The sequence below is a fragment of the Myotis brandtii genome, unplaced genomic scaffold (genome assembly GCF_000412655.1).
Source record: "Myotis brandtii unplaced genomic scaffold, ASM41265v1 scaffold419, whole genome shotgun sequence".
NCBI classification, from domain to species: Eukaryota; Metazoa; Chordata; class Mammalia; order Chiroptera; family Vespertilionidae; genus Myotis; species Myotis brandtii.
This window is the reverse complement of record NW_005366075.1, coordinates 423,730-443,744: the sequence shown is the minus strand read 5'-3', so window position 1 is coordinate 443,744 and position 20,015 is coordinate 423,730. Positions and strand designations below refer to the sequence as shown.

Here is a 20,015-nt window from a genome sequence, read left to right as displayed (position 1 = left end):
CCATCCTACCCTTCCCTCTGAAATACATCAGTCTGTTGCATGCTTCCATGTCTCTGGGTCTATTTTGTTCATCAGTTAATTTTGTTCATTAGATTCCACATATAAGTGAGATCACGTGATATGTGTCTTTCTAGAAATTAAGGATCGACTACTTTGCTTTCAACTCATCTGGGCATTCCCCTTGGTTTACATGAAGCCTGGACGCACGTCTCAAACCAGAAGGGCCGGGTCCTGGCTCTTTTCTCCCTCAGCTATCAGGAAAGGCCTTTCACCTTAAAATGCTTCCTTCTTGCTCCTATGCTCCAGTTGGAACCTGACAACAATTTTAAGATTCTGCTCTTCAAAGCTGACGTGAAGCAGGGAGAAGGGAGGTACAGGGCAGGAAATACTTCAGGTTCCTTTGATTCATGCCTCATTTTTTGGGTATAAAGTGTTTTAATTATTAGACAATCAGATATCTACCCAGTCAAATGTCATTATAATGTTGATCATTGTTTTGTTTAGCTCAACCATGTTATTAATCTTCACTGTTTATGTGTACAATCTAAAAAATGCTATACCATAGTCACTGGCTTCTGCCACTTAGATGTGCTTACCTTTAAATAATGAACCTGCATGAAGACCTTCTCTGGATTGAGCCCATGCTTAATGACAGACGATCCTGAGTCACTCACATGGCCAGTTTTCTCTTTATTGGGTCTAAAATGATGTAGTAAAAGTATAGCACATTCTTAACTAATTAGACCACAATATCGCCTTACTCTTATTTTTAGAGTTGCCCAACAGTGTCTTAATTCTATTCAACAGTACCAGGTATACAGTAATTTAAAACAGTTTATGTTATACATTCATATACTGAACAAGTAGGGATTTATATTTGGGTTGGCAACCTAAGGTTGGCTATTGGCAATATTTTACATCATCTTATCCAAGATTAAAACTTGCCAAACCCTCATGGAATCTAAGCTCCAATATGCATTATTTAAGAACCTGCTTTTCTTTTGGTGGGAATGATGAACTGGGAAATACAATGAAAAATGTAGCTTTGCTTGGAAGAGTAAAAAACTTACATTAAAATAATTCTTTTTTGAAAGCCCCAATGTTATCCACTTCTTTCGACTTGCATTTAAGGCTCCTTTAAGAAATATTTGTTTAACAAACTAGCAAGACAGGAGCAAACTCATAGACACAGAGAACAAACTGATGGTTGCCAGATGGGAGTGGGGTTGGGAAACTGGATGAAAAGGTGAAGAGATTAAGAAGTACAAGTGGGCAGTTACAAAATAGTTATGAGGGTGTAAAGTACAGCTTAGGGAATACAGTCAATAATATTCTAATAACTACATGCTGTCAGGTGGGTGCAAGACTTATGGGGGAATCACTTTGTAAGTTATATAAATGTCTAACCACTATGCTGCACAGCTGAAGCTAATATAATATTGAATGTCAACTGTAATTGAAAAATAAAAAAAAATTTATAAAAGAAATATTTGTACTAGGAAGCTGTTTTAGAATCACAAAAACACACACACAAAAGCAAACATTATTGAAGCCCATGCTTGTAGAACAGGTAGGGACATTCGCAACCACACACTTCACCTCCTCAGTTCGCAAACAAGGGGGAGCTGAGGGCTCGTGGCTTGTTTTGATTCATGGTGACATTAGGACTGAAACCAAGACTGTTTTAAATATATTTAAAAATTTCTTTAATAAAATACAATTGTGTTACAGTGAAGCTTCACCAGTTAGCTAAAATTAAAATATGTGACAAGGTATTTGCGGCTTTTAGCTGTCCGAAAACCAGTCCCTTGTTGGACGAACACTGAAGAGTGTGTGTTGGGTGAGTGGCTGGGAAGCACGGGCCGCTGAGAGGATGAGCATACCAGAAAGGCCAGTGGCTATTTTCAACAGGTAGTGTGCAGAAGCACCAGGGACGTGGCCATTGGGATCTAAGAGAACCGATGTTGAGTTGCAACCCTACTTCTTAAACCTGTTTCTTTTTTTTTTTTTTTAATTTTTTTTTTTAAACCTGTTTCTTACTAGCAGGTTAGTTAAATTCTCTAATCTTTAATTTATTCACTTGCAAAATGCAAATAATCCTACGTATCTCCCCACTTCCTATGGAAAATAATTGAAATAATATATGCAAAATCCCCAGTAAGGGCTAGGGCTACATACATTACTCAACAAACTTAATAAAATATCATACATTTGTTAGCAATAAGTATCGCTAAATTCAAGGTTGGCCATCCATGTTAGAGGCACTGGGGTAGGCTGTTCTTCCGCTTAGTGCCGCGTGCCCACTGACACATCCTGTAAGGATGCCGGGCCTAAATGGAAGTGGCCAGGATGGGCCAGCCTGCCAAGCCGATCACTTTGCAGCGTGCGCTAGCCGCTGCGCACAGAACGTCCCATTAGGCCTCTGCCGGAGATTTCAGCACCTTATCCCAGCAGGCACAGGCCTGGAACCAGCAGATACCCCAAGAGAAGACAACCACCAGCCACTAGAGCAAACTGCATAGTTTCCATTTTTCTACTCGGTCCCTGACTTACCTACATGACTATACTTGCAGGAATAACTAGTCCCTTTCATCGTCATTTAAGACTCCATTGAAAAGCATCAGCTTTATTCTTGTTCTCAAGTGTGTCCTGGGTGGAGCGTTCTATAAAGAAAACCACCCTGGCTTTGAGAGGGAAAGCCCAGCCAGCCTTGCAGGGAGGAAGGCTTTTCAGAACCTGAATTCAAACCAGTTTTCCCAGCCCCGGGAGAGCCAGAGTTGCTGTGAGTTTAAGTCCCTGAGCTCTGAATGAGGCCAGTGGAAGGGCTGGGGCACGGAAGACAGCCCTAAACCTGTGTGTGGAAGGCTGGCTTCCAGGTTCCCAATGACGCTTTCAGTTGCCTTTTCCCCTTTGCCTAAAAATGTCCTTCCAGAAACCATCCCTCTTATTCTCTGCTTCCACCCTCTCCAAACGAAGGAGTGTTCAAGGAAATTCTTTTATGCTGACAGCATCCGAGGCAACCTTACGAGTCCCCAGGAGACTCCTTTCAAAGTGGACGCGGCGCTGGAGGGACCCACTTCGTGTAAGAACAGTGACTAATGCAGCCCCACTTCGTGTAAGAACAGTGACTCTCAAGGTGAGTGACCGGGGTCACAGCACCGCCGTCTCCCTTGCCCGTGGTTTCACTCTCCGCAGTTTCGGTTACCTGCAGTCAACTGAGGACCAAAAATATTAACTTAAAAATTCCATAAACAACTGATAAGTTTTAGCCTGCATGCCACTGAGCAGCTTGATGAAATCTCACGCCTTCCCCCTGTGTGTCATGCCTGGGACATGAATCACCGCTTTGTCCAGCGTATCCACATGATTATGCGCTCCCTGCCTGTTAGTCACGTGGGAGCCTTCTCCATGATCAGATCAACTGTCCGGGTAGCACAGTGCCTCTGTTCGTCACCCTTATTTTACTTCATAATGGCCCCAAAGCACAAGAGTAGTGTTGCTGGCAATTCAGAAATGCCTGAGAGAAGGCAGAAAGGGTTTCCATTAAGTGTGTGTCTAGAAAAAAACATAGTATGTGTAGGGTTCGCTACTACCCCTGCTTTCAGGCATCCATGGGGGTTTTGGAACATGTGTCCCATGGATAATGGGGTGGAGAGGGAGAAACTACTGTACACACAAATGCACAATTCCATTCACATGGAGTCAAAGAACAGGCAAACCAGGGTCCTGGGGGTAGAGAATTGCTGGGATGCTGGGAATGTTCCACACAGTAGTCAGAGTGGTGCTGTCAAGAGGATAAATAGTAAAGCTCTGCTGAGCCGTCTAGAAACACTGCAGTGTGTGTGTGTGTGTGTGTGTGTGTGTGTGTGTGTGTGTGTTATAATTTAATTTAAAGGTTAAGAAGAACAGATGCACACGGAACTATATATTTTGTGAAAACAAAAGGGAATCAGTCTAGAAAAGGGCGCGGCTGTTCACGTGCCCTGAACAGGTGACCAGGATTAACTAAGCCTCTAACGTAACGACCCAAGAGGCAGGAAGAACTGTGGCGAATACAATTGGCTCAGGCTATTCCCACGCTCACCCACCTTCTTCCGTGCCACCACTTATCCGATCAAATCTGAAAAGTTAAATGCTCACTGTCCAAGTCCCTGCAGCTACAAATGGTCAGAAGACATGGTCCGGGCCAGTGAGACAAAAGCAGAAATCTGCTGTGGTTGGAAGCGGGGCTCTGGGGCAGCTTTTGCTTTCTTTACAAAAGGGGGGGGCGTCCCTGGTACTGCACCCCTCCTCCCAGTCATGGTAGATGGAGTGCAGCAGCCACCTAGCAGCCATGAAGCGGCAAATCAAAACGCTCTGGAGACCAGGAGGAGTGAAAGGCAAGTGGCCTTTGATGGTGTCATTCGGCTGTTGGCCGCCTGCGACTGCCTGCTTCAAACTTCTTGCTGTGTGAGAAAAACAACCCCCATGTGTTTCAGTTGATATTGCTCACTTTTCTAGTAAGTGTAGGTAGATTTATCTCTAATAGATGGACCAAACTAATATTAACCACTACCATTTCCTGGAATCCCTGTGCCAGGTACTCTGCCAAGCTCTTCTTAGGCATCATGTCCTTCTACCCTCGCAAGGACCTGATGGCACAGGTACTGTGATTACGCCCATTTAAAAGCGGGGAAGAGTGAGGCCTGGACACACCACAGAACGGATTAGTGGCAGACCTGAGGCTGGACCCAAGGTCCATGGAACACCGGTCTCTGCTGCATCCTGGGGCCTCGGCAAGATCCAGCCCCCGTCTGGGTTGTGCCAGATACTAAGCGGAGAGCCTCAGGCATGCTTCTTACCCTCCCTGAAGCTCAGTTCCTCACCTGGAGAGTGTGATGGCCTTGGCCAGTTTTCCCAGTGGTTAGAGCGTCGGCTCTTGGACCAAAGGGTCTCAGGTTCGACTTCTGGTCAAGGGCATGTACCTCAGTTTCATGTTTGATCCCTAGCCACAGTCGGGGTGCATACAGGAGGCAACCAGTCACTGTGTCTCTCTCACATCGATGATATTCTCTCTCTCTCTCTCTCTCTCTTCCCCCCTCCCTTTCACTCTAAGATCAATGGGAAAAATATCCTTGGTGAGGATTAAAAATCATAATACTAATAAAAAGAATGTGACGAGACTCAGGTAATATAAATAAAAACACTCTGTGAATGTGACCGCATGTCTTAGACATGACATGCCAGTGTTTATTTCCTTGGCTGGAATACAAGGAATGCAAGAGATCAAGTTACGAAGGTCGTCTGGGCTGAAATGCCCTTGGTTTCTGTTGTACCTGGCACCAAACACAACCACTGAGATCAGCCTGCCCTGCCCTGCCCACCTCCCTCCCTCCCTCTCCACTGCACTCCCAGAGGCAGTGTGGACATCTCAGGACTGGGGCAGTGACACTGATACACAGTGATTTGATTTGGAATCCTGCCTCCTGAGAAAGGACTGATTCTGCAGGACTCTCACCAAGGGTGGGATTTGGGAAAATGCCTCTGAAAGGGGCTCAGGCGTGTCAGCTTGGGGCTGGACACCTGCTGCTGTGCCACAGCCCAGAGGCGCTGTCTGGCAGCGTTCTCCATCTCACACTCCTTGGCGAAGATCGTGCTCTATAAACTCACACTGTACTGCTGGGCCAGGGATTAAGCATCCAGAAATGAGATAGAAAGGGATCAATCAGCATTTCAACATCCCGTCTGCATATCAGATGTAGCTGCCCCACAAGGCGGGACTGTTGGGGAGCAGGGCCTCACTCACCCACATCATGGAGGAAGTTAAAACTACCTTTGTACTCGGGGTACTCATCTGAGCCCCAAATGTACAAGCGAGACCTACAGGGGAAGCACATTACGCACTGGTTAGGAATTTGGGCAAGAATCTTGACTCTTAAGTGCCACATAATCTTTCTTTTTAAAAAACATTTTAATTTTTATTGTTGAAAGTACTACAGATGTCCCCCTTTTTTCCCATTGACTCTCTCCACCCTGCCCCCCAGGCCTTCATCACACTATTGTCCATGGGCTATGCATATATGCATATACATTCACCAGTTAATCTCTCTCCACCCACCTCCACCTTCCCTCTGAGATTTGTCAGTCTGTTCCATGCTTCTATGTTTCTGAATCTATTTTGTTCATCAGTTTATTTTGTTCACTAGATTCCACATATGAGTAAGATCATGTCATACCTGCCTTTCTCTGACTGGCTTATTTCACTTAGCATAATACTCTCCAGGTCCCTCCATGCTGTCTCACGGTAAGAGATCCTTCTTTTTTTAGAGTTGCATAGTATTCCATTGTGTAAATGTACCCCAGCTTTTTAATCCACTCAGCTTCTGATGGGCACTTGGGCTGTTTCCAATTCTTAGCTATTGTAAATAATGTTGCTATGAACATAGGGGTGCATATGTTCTTTCTGATTGGTGTTTCTGGCTTCTTAGCATATATTTCTAGAAGTGGGATCACCGGGTCAAATGGCAGATCCATTTTTAATTTTTTAAGGCAACTCCATACTGTCTTCCACAGTGGCTGCACCAGTCTGCATTCCCACCAGCAGTGCATGAGGGTTCCCTTTTCTCCACATCCTCCCCAGAACTTGTCATTTGTTGATTTACTGATGGTAGCCATTCTGGCTGATGTGAGGTGGTACCTGTCATTTTAATTTTAATCTCTCTGAGGATCAGTGACATTGAGCATTTTTTTATATGTCTCCAGCCATTTGTATGCCCCACCCCCCTTTTTTTTCGTAAAGCCTCACCAGAGGATATTTTTTTCCCATTGATTTCTAGAGAGAGTGGAAGGGAGGGAGGAGTGGGGAGAGAGAAACATCGATGTGAGAGAGACACATCCATTGGTTGCCTCCTGCCTGCACTCCTATTAGAGCTGAGGAACCTGCAACCGAGGTACATGCCCTTACCTGGAATCTAACTAGGGAATCTTCAGTCCGCAGGCCAATGCTATAACTACTGAGTTATACCGACCAGGCCTGTATGTCCTCTTTAGATACTAGTATTTATTTAGGCCTTCTGCCCATTTTTAAATTCGATTGTCTTCCTTTTGTTGAGTTGCATAAGCACTTTATATATTTTGGAAATTAACCCCTTATCGGATGTATCATTGGCAAATATGTTCTCCCATACAGTGGGCTCCCTTTTCATTTTGATGGTGGTTTCTTTTCCTGTGCAGAAACTTTTTAGTTTAATGTAGTCCCATCTGTTTATTTTTTCCTTTGTTTCTTTTGCCCTAAGTGTTGTATCAGTGAAAATTCTGCTATGTGAGCTACTTGATATTTTGCTGCCTACATTTTCTTCTAGGATTTTTATGGTTTCATGACTTACATTTAGTCTTTTATCCTTTTTGAGTTTATTCTTGTGAATGGTGTAAGTTGTTGGTCTAGTTTCATTTTTTGCATGTACCTGTCCAATTCTCCCAACACCATTTATTGAAGAGACTGTCTTTACTCCATTGTATGCTCTTGCCTTCTTTATCAAATGTTAATTGAGCATAATAATGGCTTGGAGAGACCCCCAATTTTGAACATAATCCCTTTAAGAGTTGGTCTTTAAGCCTGCTCCATGCCACATCATCATCAGAAAACAAATCAAAAGAACAAACAAATTTTAAGGGTTGCATAAAGTTCCAGTAAGCTATATCTGGGCATATTCCTTACATACACACTGAATGGTGAAGAAATTACTAAAATTCTGGGTTAAAAATGGAGGCAAAATCATTGGAAGTACAGGAATTTTATACCCTCTATTTGTTTTAAAAAATATATATATTTTATTGATTTTTTTTTACAGAGAGGAAAGGAGAGGGATAGAGAGTTAGAAACACCAATGAGCGAGAAACATTGATCAGCTGCCTCCTGAATAACCCCTACTGGGGATGTGCCCGCAGCCAAGGTACATGCCTTTGACCGGAATCGAACCTGGGACCCTTGAGTCTGCAGGCCGACGCTCTATCCACTGAGCCAAACCGGTTAGGGCTCCCTCCATTTGTTTTAACAACTATTTTTCTATCTAAAATGTATGCCTGATGAGCGCTGGCCACCGACTTGCTTTCGGACGGTACTTGCAGAGCACTGGGCCCAGGTGCACACCTGTAAGTAAGGAAGCTGGATGACATCAAAGCTGCTGTCCAGCGGGAGGGTGTCCTCACCAGGGACCTTGGTCCTATGGCAGGCACAGCAGGATATCACTGTGGTGCTGGGAAGGCAACGGCCAAAGCGATACAAGACAGAAGGAGGCATCTCTCCAAGGAGTAGGAGGACAGCCAGGAGGGTATATTCTGTCGGGGAGGAAGGGATAGGGGGAGGGGGGCAACCGTGACTTGGTTGTTGAACAGAGAGTCTGAGAGCACTGAGAAGAGAACATGATTAACTACAGGAGTTAGCATGGGACCTGGGCCTCTGCCAGAAATTCACTGTGGGCATCAGGCATCCGGCTTCTACAAGGCAGCCAGCAGATGGATGTGGTGGTGAGTGGATGGTGTTGCTTCGTGGCTTTACAGAAGGTAAAGAACAGAACCCCAAGGCTGTTGATTAATTACTTGCTATAACCTGAGGGCTGTGTCCAAGGAATGAAGACTTATTGGCTTAACAGATTTGCCTGAGTCTAGGCGAGCAGTCTCCTTGTTGGTTGATGGACAGCATCCATCTTTAAGAATAGAAACCACAGGCTTCAATAGTCCACGAGGACAGAGAAGTTTTTAAAATTAAGCACTTACCTATGGAAAAGATTTAGTTTATTAATTGTCTGTAAACTCAACATGCAGCAAGAGGTGACTGATGTGGCTTCCAAAACAACCAATAGGATGGCAGGTGGGACGATGGCAGGTGGGTTGGGGGGAGGGCTGCGGGGAGGGTCAGACAGAGTGGAGAGCCAGACTCCTCTGCTTTCATCCCAGCTCCGCCACTCTCTAGCTGTGGGAACGTGCCAGCCACCTCATGCGTCTCTCCTCAGCTGTCCTGGGAAGGAAGATGTACCAGTACCAGATCCTTACACGGGGCCATTGTAAGGATCAAACGAGACTCTCTCTCTCCACGCTTGGAACAGTGTTTGGCGCATGGGAAGCGCTAGGTGGTGTTACTAAGGAGAAAAATGTATGGGGGTTGGAACAGTGAGACTGCCATGAGAAGGCGTCTGATACTGAGTTTAAAAAAGAAACATGGGCCAAACCGGTTTGGCTCAGTGGATAGAGCGTCGGCCCGTGGACTGAGGGGTCCCGGGTTCGATTCCGGTCAAGGGCATGTACCTTGGTTGCGAGCACATCCCCAGTGGGAGGTGTGCAGGAGGCAGCTGGTCGATGTTTCTCTCTCATCAATGTTTCTGGCTCTCTCTCCCTCTCCCTTCCTCTCTGTAAAAAAAAATCAATAAAAATATATTTAAAAAAAAAAAAGAAACATGGTAGATGAGTTAGTAACAAGATGTGGTGTATATGATATACAAATATCACACACATACAATGGAATACTACTCAGCCATAAAAAGATGAAATATTGCCATTTGTGACCACATGGATGGGCCTGGAGGGTGTCATGCAAGTGCATCCAACCTAATCAGTGCTTGTCCTTGCTTTTCTGACTATGCAGAGAAAGGCAGCAGCCAGGGTCCCCGTGCGTTCTGCTCAGGTGCAACCTCACACAAAACGCTGTGCTCCGTTCAAGTGTCACAGTTGGAGAAGGCCAGTCACCGCCGAGGACAACAAAGGGCCACGCCCGAGAAGGCAAACCTTTTCCCGACTGCAGTGCTTGTGATGAACTTATCAAAACTGGGATCTGGTGGCCGGGAAAGGCCAGAGGATGGCCTTCAGATGTGACGGTTTGTGAGCACAGGGTGGGTCCTGGGCAGCTCGGAGGGTTGGGCCGAGAGGACCGGGCGGACCTGGCCGAGGCAGGCCTGGGTCCGAGGAGGACCCGAGAGGGGCCGCTCCTCGAGGGAGCAGAGGCCGGGGCAGGGAGTCCTCGGGCAGAGCTGGCGGCTGTCTGTCAGGGACACGGGAAGTGAAGCAAAATCACTTTTTCAGCTCTTTTGGAGCCTACTTCTCTATGACTTTAGAAGGCGAAGCAGCTGGAATCTGGGCCGGCGCCGGTGTTGGAAAGTAAAATAGTACTCATCCCCCGCAGCTGTCCACGGGCCTGCCCGAGGCCTGGGCCTCATAAGTCAGCGCAAAGGGTGATTTTGATTAAAAGAAAACAACAGCACAAAACCTAAACCCTGAGTTAATTAGAGGAACCTTCACTGAATTTTACTCAACCACATATATTTGGGGACAGGTTTAGCCTAAGAGCACAGGAGCCAAGCACTGCAGGGCGCTCCTCATAGTCCCCGCGCTGCCTTCCGGGAGGGGTGCGGAAGGTGGAGGCACACCTGGTCCGCGTCCGCATCAGCAGCGTCAGAGGGCCCCCCACTCTCCTCAGGGCCAATGTGGTCATATACACACAGGCTGCCTGCACACAGGAAAACAGAAAACCTGAAACCTACAGGAAGCAAAAGTAGAAAAGATAAAAATGGGAAATTTTTTTGGTGCCGCATCAAAGCCCCATGACTTCATTCCAGAAAGAGGCAAAGGGGACAAACACCAGCTTCCTTTTCCATGGGAGGCGAGAAGCACGTTGTGAACCCCAACAGCCTGTGCGGTGCTCTGTGCGGAGATCTGTGAGCCGAGATAAGGGAGCTCAGCTCACATGGGACTCAGAGCGGGGTGTGTGTGTGTGGAGGAGGGAGAGGGGGCTGTGGAGCTAAGGAAGGTCTTCCCTCCTCGCCTGAAGCCCCCCACACACGGGACAAGAGGCTGGGAGAGCAGCGCCCTCCTCTCGGTCCTGTGGGCAACTGTGTACTATTTCTGCTATTTCGTCTTATGATTAACACGCTGTCCACTAACAGGAAGTGTAAGACCACTCGCCACAGCATTGTCTGTGAAAGCAAAAAGCCAGAAATGACCAAGTGCCCAGCGGTTAACACATGGTTAGAAAGCTAGTTGTGAAGCGTTCTCATCCTGGGATATTCTGCACCAGTTTAAGAAAACAGACCGACGTGTGTCTGTGACAGAACAATACTCAGGATTATGTTATTAGGAGGAAAGTGGATTTTAACATGGTAGCAGGGTATTCTTCTTTCATGTCTTTGCAGCAGGTCCAGACAAATACTTGTAATCACTTCCATCAGCCATTCTGGGTCAAAACCATTGGCCCAAACACAAACTAAACGGGGCAGGAGGGTGGGCAGGCGAAGACTCTGTAGAACAAAGTGGAAGTAGGATTACCTGAGAACCCCGCACCGCACGCGAATGCTTCTGAAAGGGAGCCTGACGCCGGCGAGCCAGGACTGTGACGTACAATGTTAGGACTGCCGAGTGCACGGCACAGCCTTAGAGGATGGGCAAAGCAAGAGGGAACCACGATGGACAGGCTTAAGCATGTGAATTATTTTTTTAGAAAAATCTAACAAGTGCTATAGTGAATCGGTGCCACACAGGGCAGCAATACAGAAGTATGCACATCCTATATAATAAAAGCCTAGGTGGCATCACGCGTGACGTCGCCACAAGATGGCTGGCAGGGGAGGGCAGTTGGGTGCGACCAGGCCAGCAGGGTAGGGCAGTTGGGAGTGATCAGGCCGGCAGGGGAGCAGTTAGGTGACAATCAGGCTGACAGGAGAGCAGTTAGGGGGCGATCAGGCTGGCAGGCAGAAGAGGTTAGGGCAGGGGTGGGCAAACTTTTTGACTCGAGGGCCACAATGGGTTCTTAAACTGGACCGGAGGGCCAGAACAAAAGCATGGATGGAGTGTTTGTGTGAACTAATATAAATTCAAAGTAAACATCATTACATAAAAGGGTACGGTCTTTTTTTTTTTTAGTTTTATTCATTTCAAACGGGCCGGATCCGGCCCGTGGGCCGTAGTTTGCCCACGGCTGGGTTAGGGGCAATCAGGCAGGCAGGCAAGTGGGTAGGAGTCAGCAGTCCTGGATTGTTAGAGGGATGTCCGACTGCCAGTTTAGGCCCGATCCGGGATTGGGCCTAAACCAGCAGTTGGACATCTCCCAAGGGGTCCCAGACTGAAGAGGGTGCAGGCCGGGCTGAGGGACACCCCCCGTGCACAAATTTTCATGTACTGGGCCTCTAGTATACTTATAAAATCTTTATTTTCAGAAAGATTCACAAGACAATGCTAGCAGTGACATCTTAGATAAGAATCAGTGGTGGGGATAGGATTTGATACCTTTCTAAACTGTTATAATTTTCCTGTGAAATATTTTTATTGAAAAAAAATTATGGCTAACTAAGCAATGATTATAAACTGATTTATATCTTATGTTTTTCTATATGAAAAAACCGTACTAAATGTTATTGCAAAGTTGTAACACCATGTACAGTAAAAGTATGTAATTAGGGGCCTCCCGAGGAGAAGTCTATCCCTCCCCTAGAAATACCTGCGTGATGAGTAACCAGGGAATGGCCCAGAAGAATGAACAGGGAGGGTTATTTGAGTTCAGCTGTTCAGGACGTGTCTGTGGTCTCTGCTGGCTAAAAGAAGTGGGAGCAGAGGGTGTCCCTCAGCAGGAAACAGGAACCCAGTGGGCAGCGCCGGGGGTGGAGCTGGCCTTTGGGGCAGGAAAGGGCGGGGTCTGCTTCTGGCTGGCTGAGAGCCCCAAGGTTTTTCAGAAAATGCTGGCACAGGCTAGCACCTCCTGTCACGAAAGGACAGAAACGTCCACACAGCTAGGCAGCATGTGCAGTTCAAACATAAAAGCCACGGAAGGAGGTGGAAGGGACCCCAGCCTGGTGTGCAGGGTGGAGGGCAGGAATTCCCAGACGGACGTGGTCGCTTTAGAAGCTGCACAGGCCATGGCTGGAGCTCAGGGAAGAGCTTTTTCTTCTCAGGCTGTGGTCAGCGTCTGCCCAGAAGCCAGGGACGCTGTGGAGGGCAGCGCCCGAGGGGACAGGGTGGCCTCATGCAGAGATTAGACCAGAAGTGAGGAGAGGAGGAGGATCTTATGTGTCTTAGAAACATTGCTAATGTAACTCTTACCTCAGGTTATCAGTTTGAGCATCTTTGTTTAACATTCAAGATTTTGGGGGGTTTGTTTTTGCTTTTAATCCCATTCTTCTCATTTGTAAACTAGAGGCCCACTGCACAGATTCGTGCACCAGTGGAGTCCCTCGGCCTGGCCTGTGGGGATCGGGTCAAAACGGGCTCTCTGACATCCCCCAAGGGGTCCCAGATTGCGAGAGGGTGCAGGGTAGGCTGAGGGACCCCACTGGTGCCGAGGGACCCCACCGGTGCATGATTGGGGCCCGGGAGAGACTGCGGGAGGGCTCCAGGGCATGTCCGGCCCGTCTCGCCCATTCCCGATCATCCAGACCCCAGCAGCAAGCTAACCTACTGGTTGGAGTGCCTACCCCCCTGGTGGTCAGTGTGCATCATAGCGACTGGTCAAACGAACAGTCAGACACTTAGCATATTAGTCTTTTATTATATAGGACAAGCATTCTTGTACCTACAAAGAATGTCCTTTTTTAAAAAAATATTTTTAATTGATTTCAGAGAGAGACATAGAAACATCAGTGGTGAAAGAGAATCATGGATCGTCTGACTCCTTCACGCCCCCACAACCCTGGCATGTGCCCAAACTGGGAATTGAACCATGACCTCCTCATTCATAGGTTGATACTCAACCACTGAGCCACACCAGCCAGCCCCAAAAATGTCCTTTTAATTTCTTAGTAAAATTAACTTTTTGAACACACTAGCCAATGGTGTTTGTCAGGAGGAAAGGTGGGTGCTTCCAGGCTCTGGTTGGTAAAGGGATGGGCACAGGGGCCCTCTGCGGTGGCCAGGGGAGGGTGGCAGCAGTAAAAGACATGGCTGGCCGGCTCAGAGCCCGGGGAGAGGAGGGCAGGCCGGTGAGGAACCCAGGCAGCTGGGAGGGAGGGGCTGGCTGGGGGGCTGCGTCCTGTGTGCTCTGTTGCGTCTGGGGCAACAGTTACCGGAGCCAGAGGGCCTCGATGACAGTGTCTAACATGTACTCAGTGTTTACTATTGGCCGAACCATAGGGAACCGACAGCACTCAGCCATGTTGGATGCACCGAGACGGCAATTCCCGATCCAACCGCCTCCAAGTTCTGAGTGATCCGCACGTATTCCCCACAGGCACCCCTCAGCCTCGCCTGCAGAGGAACGGGAGCTCGGCGCCTGGGAAACTCTGCAAGGCCACGCAGCTTATGGTGGAGTCAGAACGGGCTCCCGCCCAGCAGCTGGGCGCCAGGCTGGCCGTCTGAACGCACACCCTCTCTGGGCCGGCACTGAAGACCGCGGGCTCTGGGAGAGGTCAGGCCTGCGTCCTCAGGGGATGTTTCTCTAACACGAGGCAGATCAGCCAGGCCTCGCTCCAGAAGCGCTGGGTTCCTGCGCTGTGAGATCTCACACAGCCACAGGTCCAGCCGGTTCCCTGCGGTCGCTCCTTCCCTCCATCACGTCCCGAAAGCCCCTGCAAGGTCTGAGCAGCCCGAATGGAGGCCCGTCGGCACCTGAGGCCAGCCAAGGGGTCTCAGGCTCTTCCAAACTCAGGTCTGGTGCCCAAAACAGCCCCCTAAGTCCATCTGCCTCTAGACTCAGTCTCTGATCACATGTCATGCCAAGTCGGGGTACTCTCCCCAGAACTCCACTTTATTACGTCATTCTTGGAACCGAGAAAAGCTCCCGCTGCCTGCACGGCCACGTGCCCGGTCTTGGGCCTGGCCTCCACGGAACTCCACTGCGCAGCCTGGCCCTCCTGTCTCGCTCTGTCTCACAGGTTCTCCATGGCCGTCCTCTCCAGGAAACCTGTTCTCATTCACTGCCCATTTCCACCATCGATTCACCGCAGACCCCTGCCAGGCTTGGCTCTGGGTTCCCTGCCCTCCGCCTCCGCCCCGGTCTCAGTGCTCTCCCTCCTCACCACCCCAGCTCAAGCCTCACAGCTTCCCAGTGGCCCTTTCTAACAAGCCCACCAGCATTAAACTCTCGCTTCTCAGAACTCCGAGGACGCAGCCGGGGATCTGTCTATGTCTTGTGATCAATATTTCAACTCTTCGAACAATACATAAAGCACCTCAGGGACAGAGACCGCGCTGCACACAACATCCACTGCTGCCAGTGTCGAGGGCCCCTCAGTGCCACGCCCCGTGGCCCACAGCGGCAAGGAAGACGCAGTCCCTCGCTTCGAAAAGCTGGGTCAGAGGAGCGATGCGTCAGCTCAGATGCAAACGTGCTGTTTTTGTAGGTTAAAAATGGATGAATGCTGGCAACTTGGTATTGTTTCATTCTAAAGATAACTATCCAAGAACGTAGCAAGATCAGGATGGAGAAACGCAGAGCCTCGGCCCGGAGGAGGGTCCGCAGCCTCTCCCGCCGGGGCGGGCCTGGCAGTTTTGGAAGGCATGTGGGCTGAGTCGTGATAACTTGGAGTTGCACAGCAGGGAGGAGCATCCTAAAGGCAACATGAGGAAAGGCAAGGAGGTAGGAAAGAACAGGCAGACAGGAGGTGTTAGGGCTGAATTATATTCCTCCACAATGTTTATGTCGCAGTCCTAAGCCCAGCACCCCAAATGCTGCTGCATTGCAGACAGGGCCTGTGAAGGGGTAGCTCAGTGAGAACAAGCCAGTGGTTTGGCCGTAATCCAATCTGCTTGGTGTCCTTACATAAGAGGAGACTAGTGCGGAGGGAGAGGCAGCGGGGTGCTCACACGGAGAGAAGGCCGCTGGAGGGCACGGCGGGCAGGCAGCCTTCTGCAAGCTAAGGCGCGAGGCTTCAGAAGAAACCAAACCCGCCGGCACCTTGACCTTGCACCGCTAGCCTCTGGAGCTATAGGGCCACACATTTCTGTTGTTTAGGCCACATACCGGTCTGCGGTATTTTGGTTGCCAGCCCTGGCAACCTCATGCAATAAGGTTCTATGAACTCTTTGGGGTGGCTGGAGGGGGAAACAAAGAATGGCAAGAGAAGAAACTGAAAAAAACAAAACCCACAGGTAGGAGGGATGGGGTGGGGGACCTTGACTACTTCCTATATTAAGAAGCGTGGCTTTTCCTGGAGATGAGGGGAAACTTTTGGAGGGTTTTCAGCAAGGAGGTGGCAGAATCATAAGTGTTTTAGGTGGAGCTGCCAGTGGAGGTGCGGAAGGTGGATTTGACGGGAAAGATTAAAGGTAGGAAACAATGCGGAGGCTGCTGGACTGCGGCAGGCGAGCCATCCGGTCCTTAGCAGAGAGCCAGTCGTGTGAGGGGTGGGGACTTGAGAAATCGTATGAGGTGAGTTCACAGTGATGGCATCAGCCCTCCCTGGGGAGGGGAGGGGAGGGGAAGGGAGGGGAAGGGACGGCTAGATGACCCCCAGGTTTCTACTATGAGTCCTCACTAGAGGAGGTGAGCAGATGGGATGGGAAGAGGGGATTACTACTGTGAGATGCCTGTGATGACGCCAAACGGGCAGGTAAGCATCACATCTGATCTTTAAGAGAGAGCTGGGCTGGGCTGGCCATTTGGGAGCCTCCAGCACAGACAGGCGGTGTGGCCAGCAGTGCCCCTGCCCCACTTGTATCCTGGGGACTTGTATCATCCGTGTGCACACGAGCTCTTGGCGTGTTCTCCGTGACTGTCAGCTGCGGCCCTCGGGCTGCCCGAGGCTGCTTTGCCTGGGAACACTCGAGCCAGCAGTGCCTGGGAACGTGCCTCTCTCCAGGGGCAGGGGTCACACACTCCGGGCCCCTTGCCCCGACGGGGATGCCTCCAGAGCAATCCCAGTGACTCACTCGCTGTCCTGACACCCAGCAGCCTCCTTCCCCCTCAGCCCCACTCCCCTTTCCATGTTCTCCTCCTGGGAATACTTCCTCATAATCTCTTTCATGAGTCTTGTCTGAGGGTCTATCTGGGAACCCCCCTAACTCAGGGATGTGAATGAGACCACCCCAGCAGGATACACAGCCAAGAGGAGACCTCCGGGGACACCAACTCTGGACAGGCAGGCGGACAGGCAGGCAGACAGACAGCAGACGGCCAAGGAGACGGAGAAAGGATGGCAGAGGGGGACAAGGAGAACCAGGGAGGGGTTGCATGACAGCCAGGCAGCAGAAGTCCCCAGAAAGCAAGAGCCATCAATGGTACCAAACAACGCAGAGGGGTCCAATAAAACAGGAATTACAATGAGTTACAGAATCGGGTGCTCACAGGGCACAGTGACCTCAGGAAAAGGTTCCCTAGGCTCGTGGCCCCAGTCTCTGTCCACAGTGATGCATCCTCACTCGTGTACACAGATCCTCCATCCCTTCCCTTCTCTTCTTCCTCAGGGACAGTGGGTTTTAAATATAGACATACATTTAAATTCCAGTTTCGCCTCTAGAATTAGAGCTGTATCTGTAACTAATAGCAGGCTGGCACTCGGGCATCTGGGAGGTCAGGGGAGGTGTGGAGCCAAGGCATTTATAGACTCTGAGGGCCAGCAGGCCAATGGCTCAGTTTCCCCTGTGGGGCAGGAGGCAAAGGGGGAGGGAGAGTTGGGCCAGTGGCAACTGAGGGAAGGCTGCGGGGAGCCCTGAGGCCTCAGGCTGGAGGAGCATGGAGGAGCCTGAGCTGGGGGTGGGCATGTGACAGCAACAGGGGGCCGTGAAGGGCGGAGCTCCTCCCTGAGGCAGGCCTGAGGGCCGCGATGGACGTGGTCCCACGCCTGGGTGGGAAAAGACTGCCATGTGCTTGAAGCATTACACATAAAAATTTTGAGAAAAACTTTAGAGGTGAAAACTTCATGCATATTAGAGAAGGTTCACACATGGACTTTTTAAAAAATCCTCCCCTGAGGACATGTTTTTACTTATTTAGAGACAGAGGAAGGGAGAGGGATAGAAATGTTCCAACCCACTGGCCCCCGGCAGGGCCGCCCACAGGATCCCAGTGCCCAGCGTCACGGAACAGTGCTCAGGCATGTGCGAGCCACAGAGCTCGGGGTGCACGCTTCATTTTGGTCATAACAGAGCGACACACTCAGGGCTCCTGCTATACGGGGCACCTTGGTGGGCAGGGCTGAGGCACTCGTGCGGGAGGGCGGACGCCTCCTTTCCCTAGGACTTCAGGGTCGGTGGTGGCAGCAGCTGGAGGAGCTGCATCAGACTGGGGGCTGGTCATCGATCGCCTCCTCAACGTGATCTATTTTAACGTTTTTCTCAGCACAGCTTGACTTTAACAATGAATCCAGAAAAAAGGGGGCGTGATAATAAATCACAATAAAAACCAACAGAGATTTCTTCTGACCCCACACTATAGCTCTTCCATCCACCAGCCGGTCAGAGCTCCGACTGACAGCACTCAGAGAGGCCGGCGTCCAGCTGGGCCCTGGGGACAGGCGGCCAGGCCTCGGAGCCTTTAGAAGCCCCCACTTCCCGATCTCCCCTGGCGCAGTCAGGATGCCTCCCCGGCTGAGGGTGGGGGTGACGACGGAGGGAGTGAAGAGGTGGCGGCCAGGCAGGGGAGAGCAGGACAGGATGAGGTCAGCCCCGCCAGGGCTGAAGGAGCGTGAGGGAGAGTCTGCAGAGAGCCGCTGGGGTCTTGCCTACGGGAAAGGCATCTTTAATAATTAACGAAGGAGAAAAAGGCACAGAGTCAGCAATGTGACCCCTGGCATTTTGAAAGTCTGAGCACATGGCCAGCCTCCACAGGAAGCCCCCACTTCCCGATCTCCCCTGGTGGAGTCAGGATGCCTCCCCGGCTGAGGGTGGGGGTGACGACGGGGGGAGTGAAGAGGTGGCGGCCAGGCAGGGGAGAGCAGGACAGGATGAGGTCAGCCCCGCCAGGGCTGAAGGAGCGTGAGGGAGAGTCTGCAGAGAGCCGCTGGGGTCTTGCCTACGGGAAAGGCATCTTTAATAATTAACGAAGGAGAAAAGGCACAGAGTCAGCAATGTGACCCCTGGCATTTTGAAAGTCTGAGCACATGGCCACGCCTCCACAGCCTGCGGTCACAGTGCAGGCGCCCCAGCCAAGGCAGGCTGAGAAGGCTGGGAGCACCCGAAACTCCTGCAACAAGGAAGCTCACCGCCACGCCGACCTAGGACACAGCTGACGAGACCCACAGCTCACCACTGGGTACGTGGAAGGCACGAATGGATACCAGTTCCTATCAATGACTGAAGTTAGCAGGTCAGCGCCAAACAGAATTTTAGTTTTTCTCTTCTCACTTTGCTAACACTCCAGTATCTAACCAACACAATGTTGCTTTCTTCCCGCCTCCCCTCACCCCCCGACGCCCCTGCCCATAGCTATACTCTCATGTGTACAAAGACAAAGATGCTTGGTCCAAGGCTACTTTTTTTTTATGCCGACCTTCATGTCCTCCCTCAGTTCAAGATACAGGGACTATTCTTATTTCCACACAAGGAAAGTGACATCGAGTTCCTTAACGGCAGGGAGATGGTCCAGGGAAGGACAGCTGCACTGGCTTTGCTCCTCATTCCGTCTTTCTGAGCCCGGGCCACCCCAGCGAGAGCCGGAGAGGAATGGCTGTGAGGCGGAAGGAAACCAAGGAGCCTGTGACACAGGCGCCAGGGGGAGGAAGTGCTGTTGGGAGGAGGTGGGTGGGGGAAGCTGCTGCAGAGGCCGGGAGAAGCTCCCTCAGCACCTGGCAGCGTGGAGGAGCACGTCAACACACACACCAAGGCCTCTACCCTGTGCTCGGTCCATCATTTCAAGACCATGCGGTATCTTAAATGAAAAAACAAGACAGCATCTTTGGTCACTGTGTTGCTTAAGAGACTTCTTTACCCAGCTCTTATTTGTACAGTGAAATGAAACAAAGTCTGAGAACAGATGTTTACAATTCTGGTTCCCCCTGTCCCTTCAGTAACCTCTAGGTCAGTGATGGCGAACCTATGACGCCCGTGTCAGAGGTGACACGCGAACTCATTTTTTTTGGTTGATTTTTCTTTGTTAAATGGCATTTAAATATATAAAATAAATATCA

The 20,015-nt window shown here is 50.0% G+C and overlaps 1 protein-coding gene across 1 annotated transcript in view; it reads right to left on the bottom strand.

Annotated features, from left to right (window-relative positions):
- The window catches only part of LOC102260525 (chromosome unknown open reading frame, human C9orf3), a 333,222-nt gene that overhangs the window by 114,743 nt on the left and 198,464 nt on the right, over nt 1-20,015 (bottom strand). Inside the window, exon 8 of the mRNA XM_014545703.1 lies at nt 597-699. Within this exon, the coding sequence (XP_014401189.1) occupies nt 597-699 (103 nt within the window). The remainder of the gene's footprint in view (nt 1-596; nt 700-20,015) is intronic.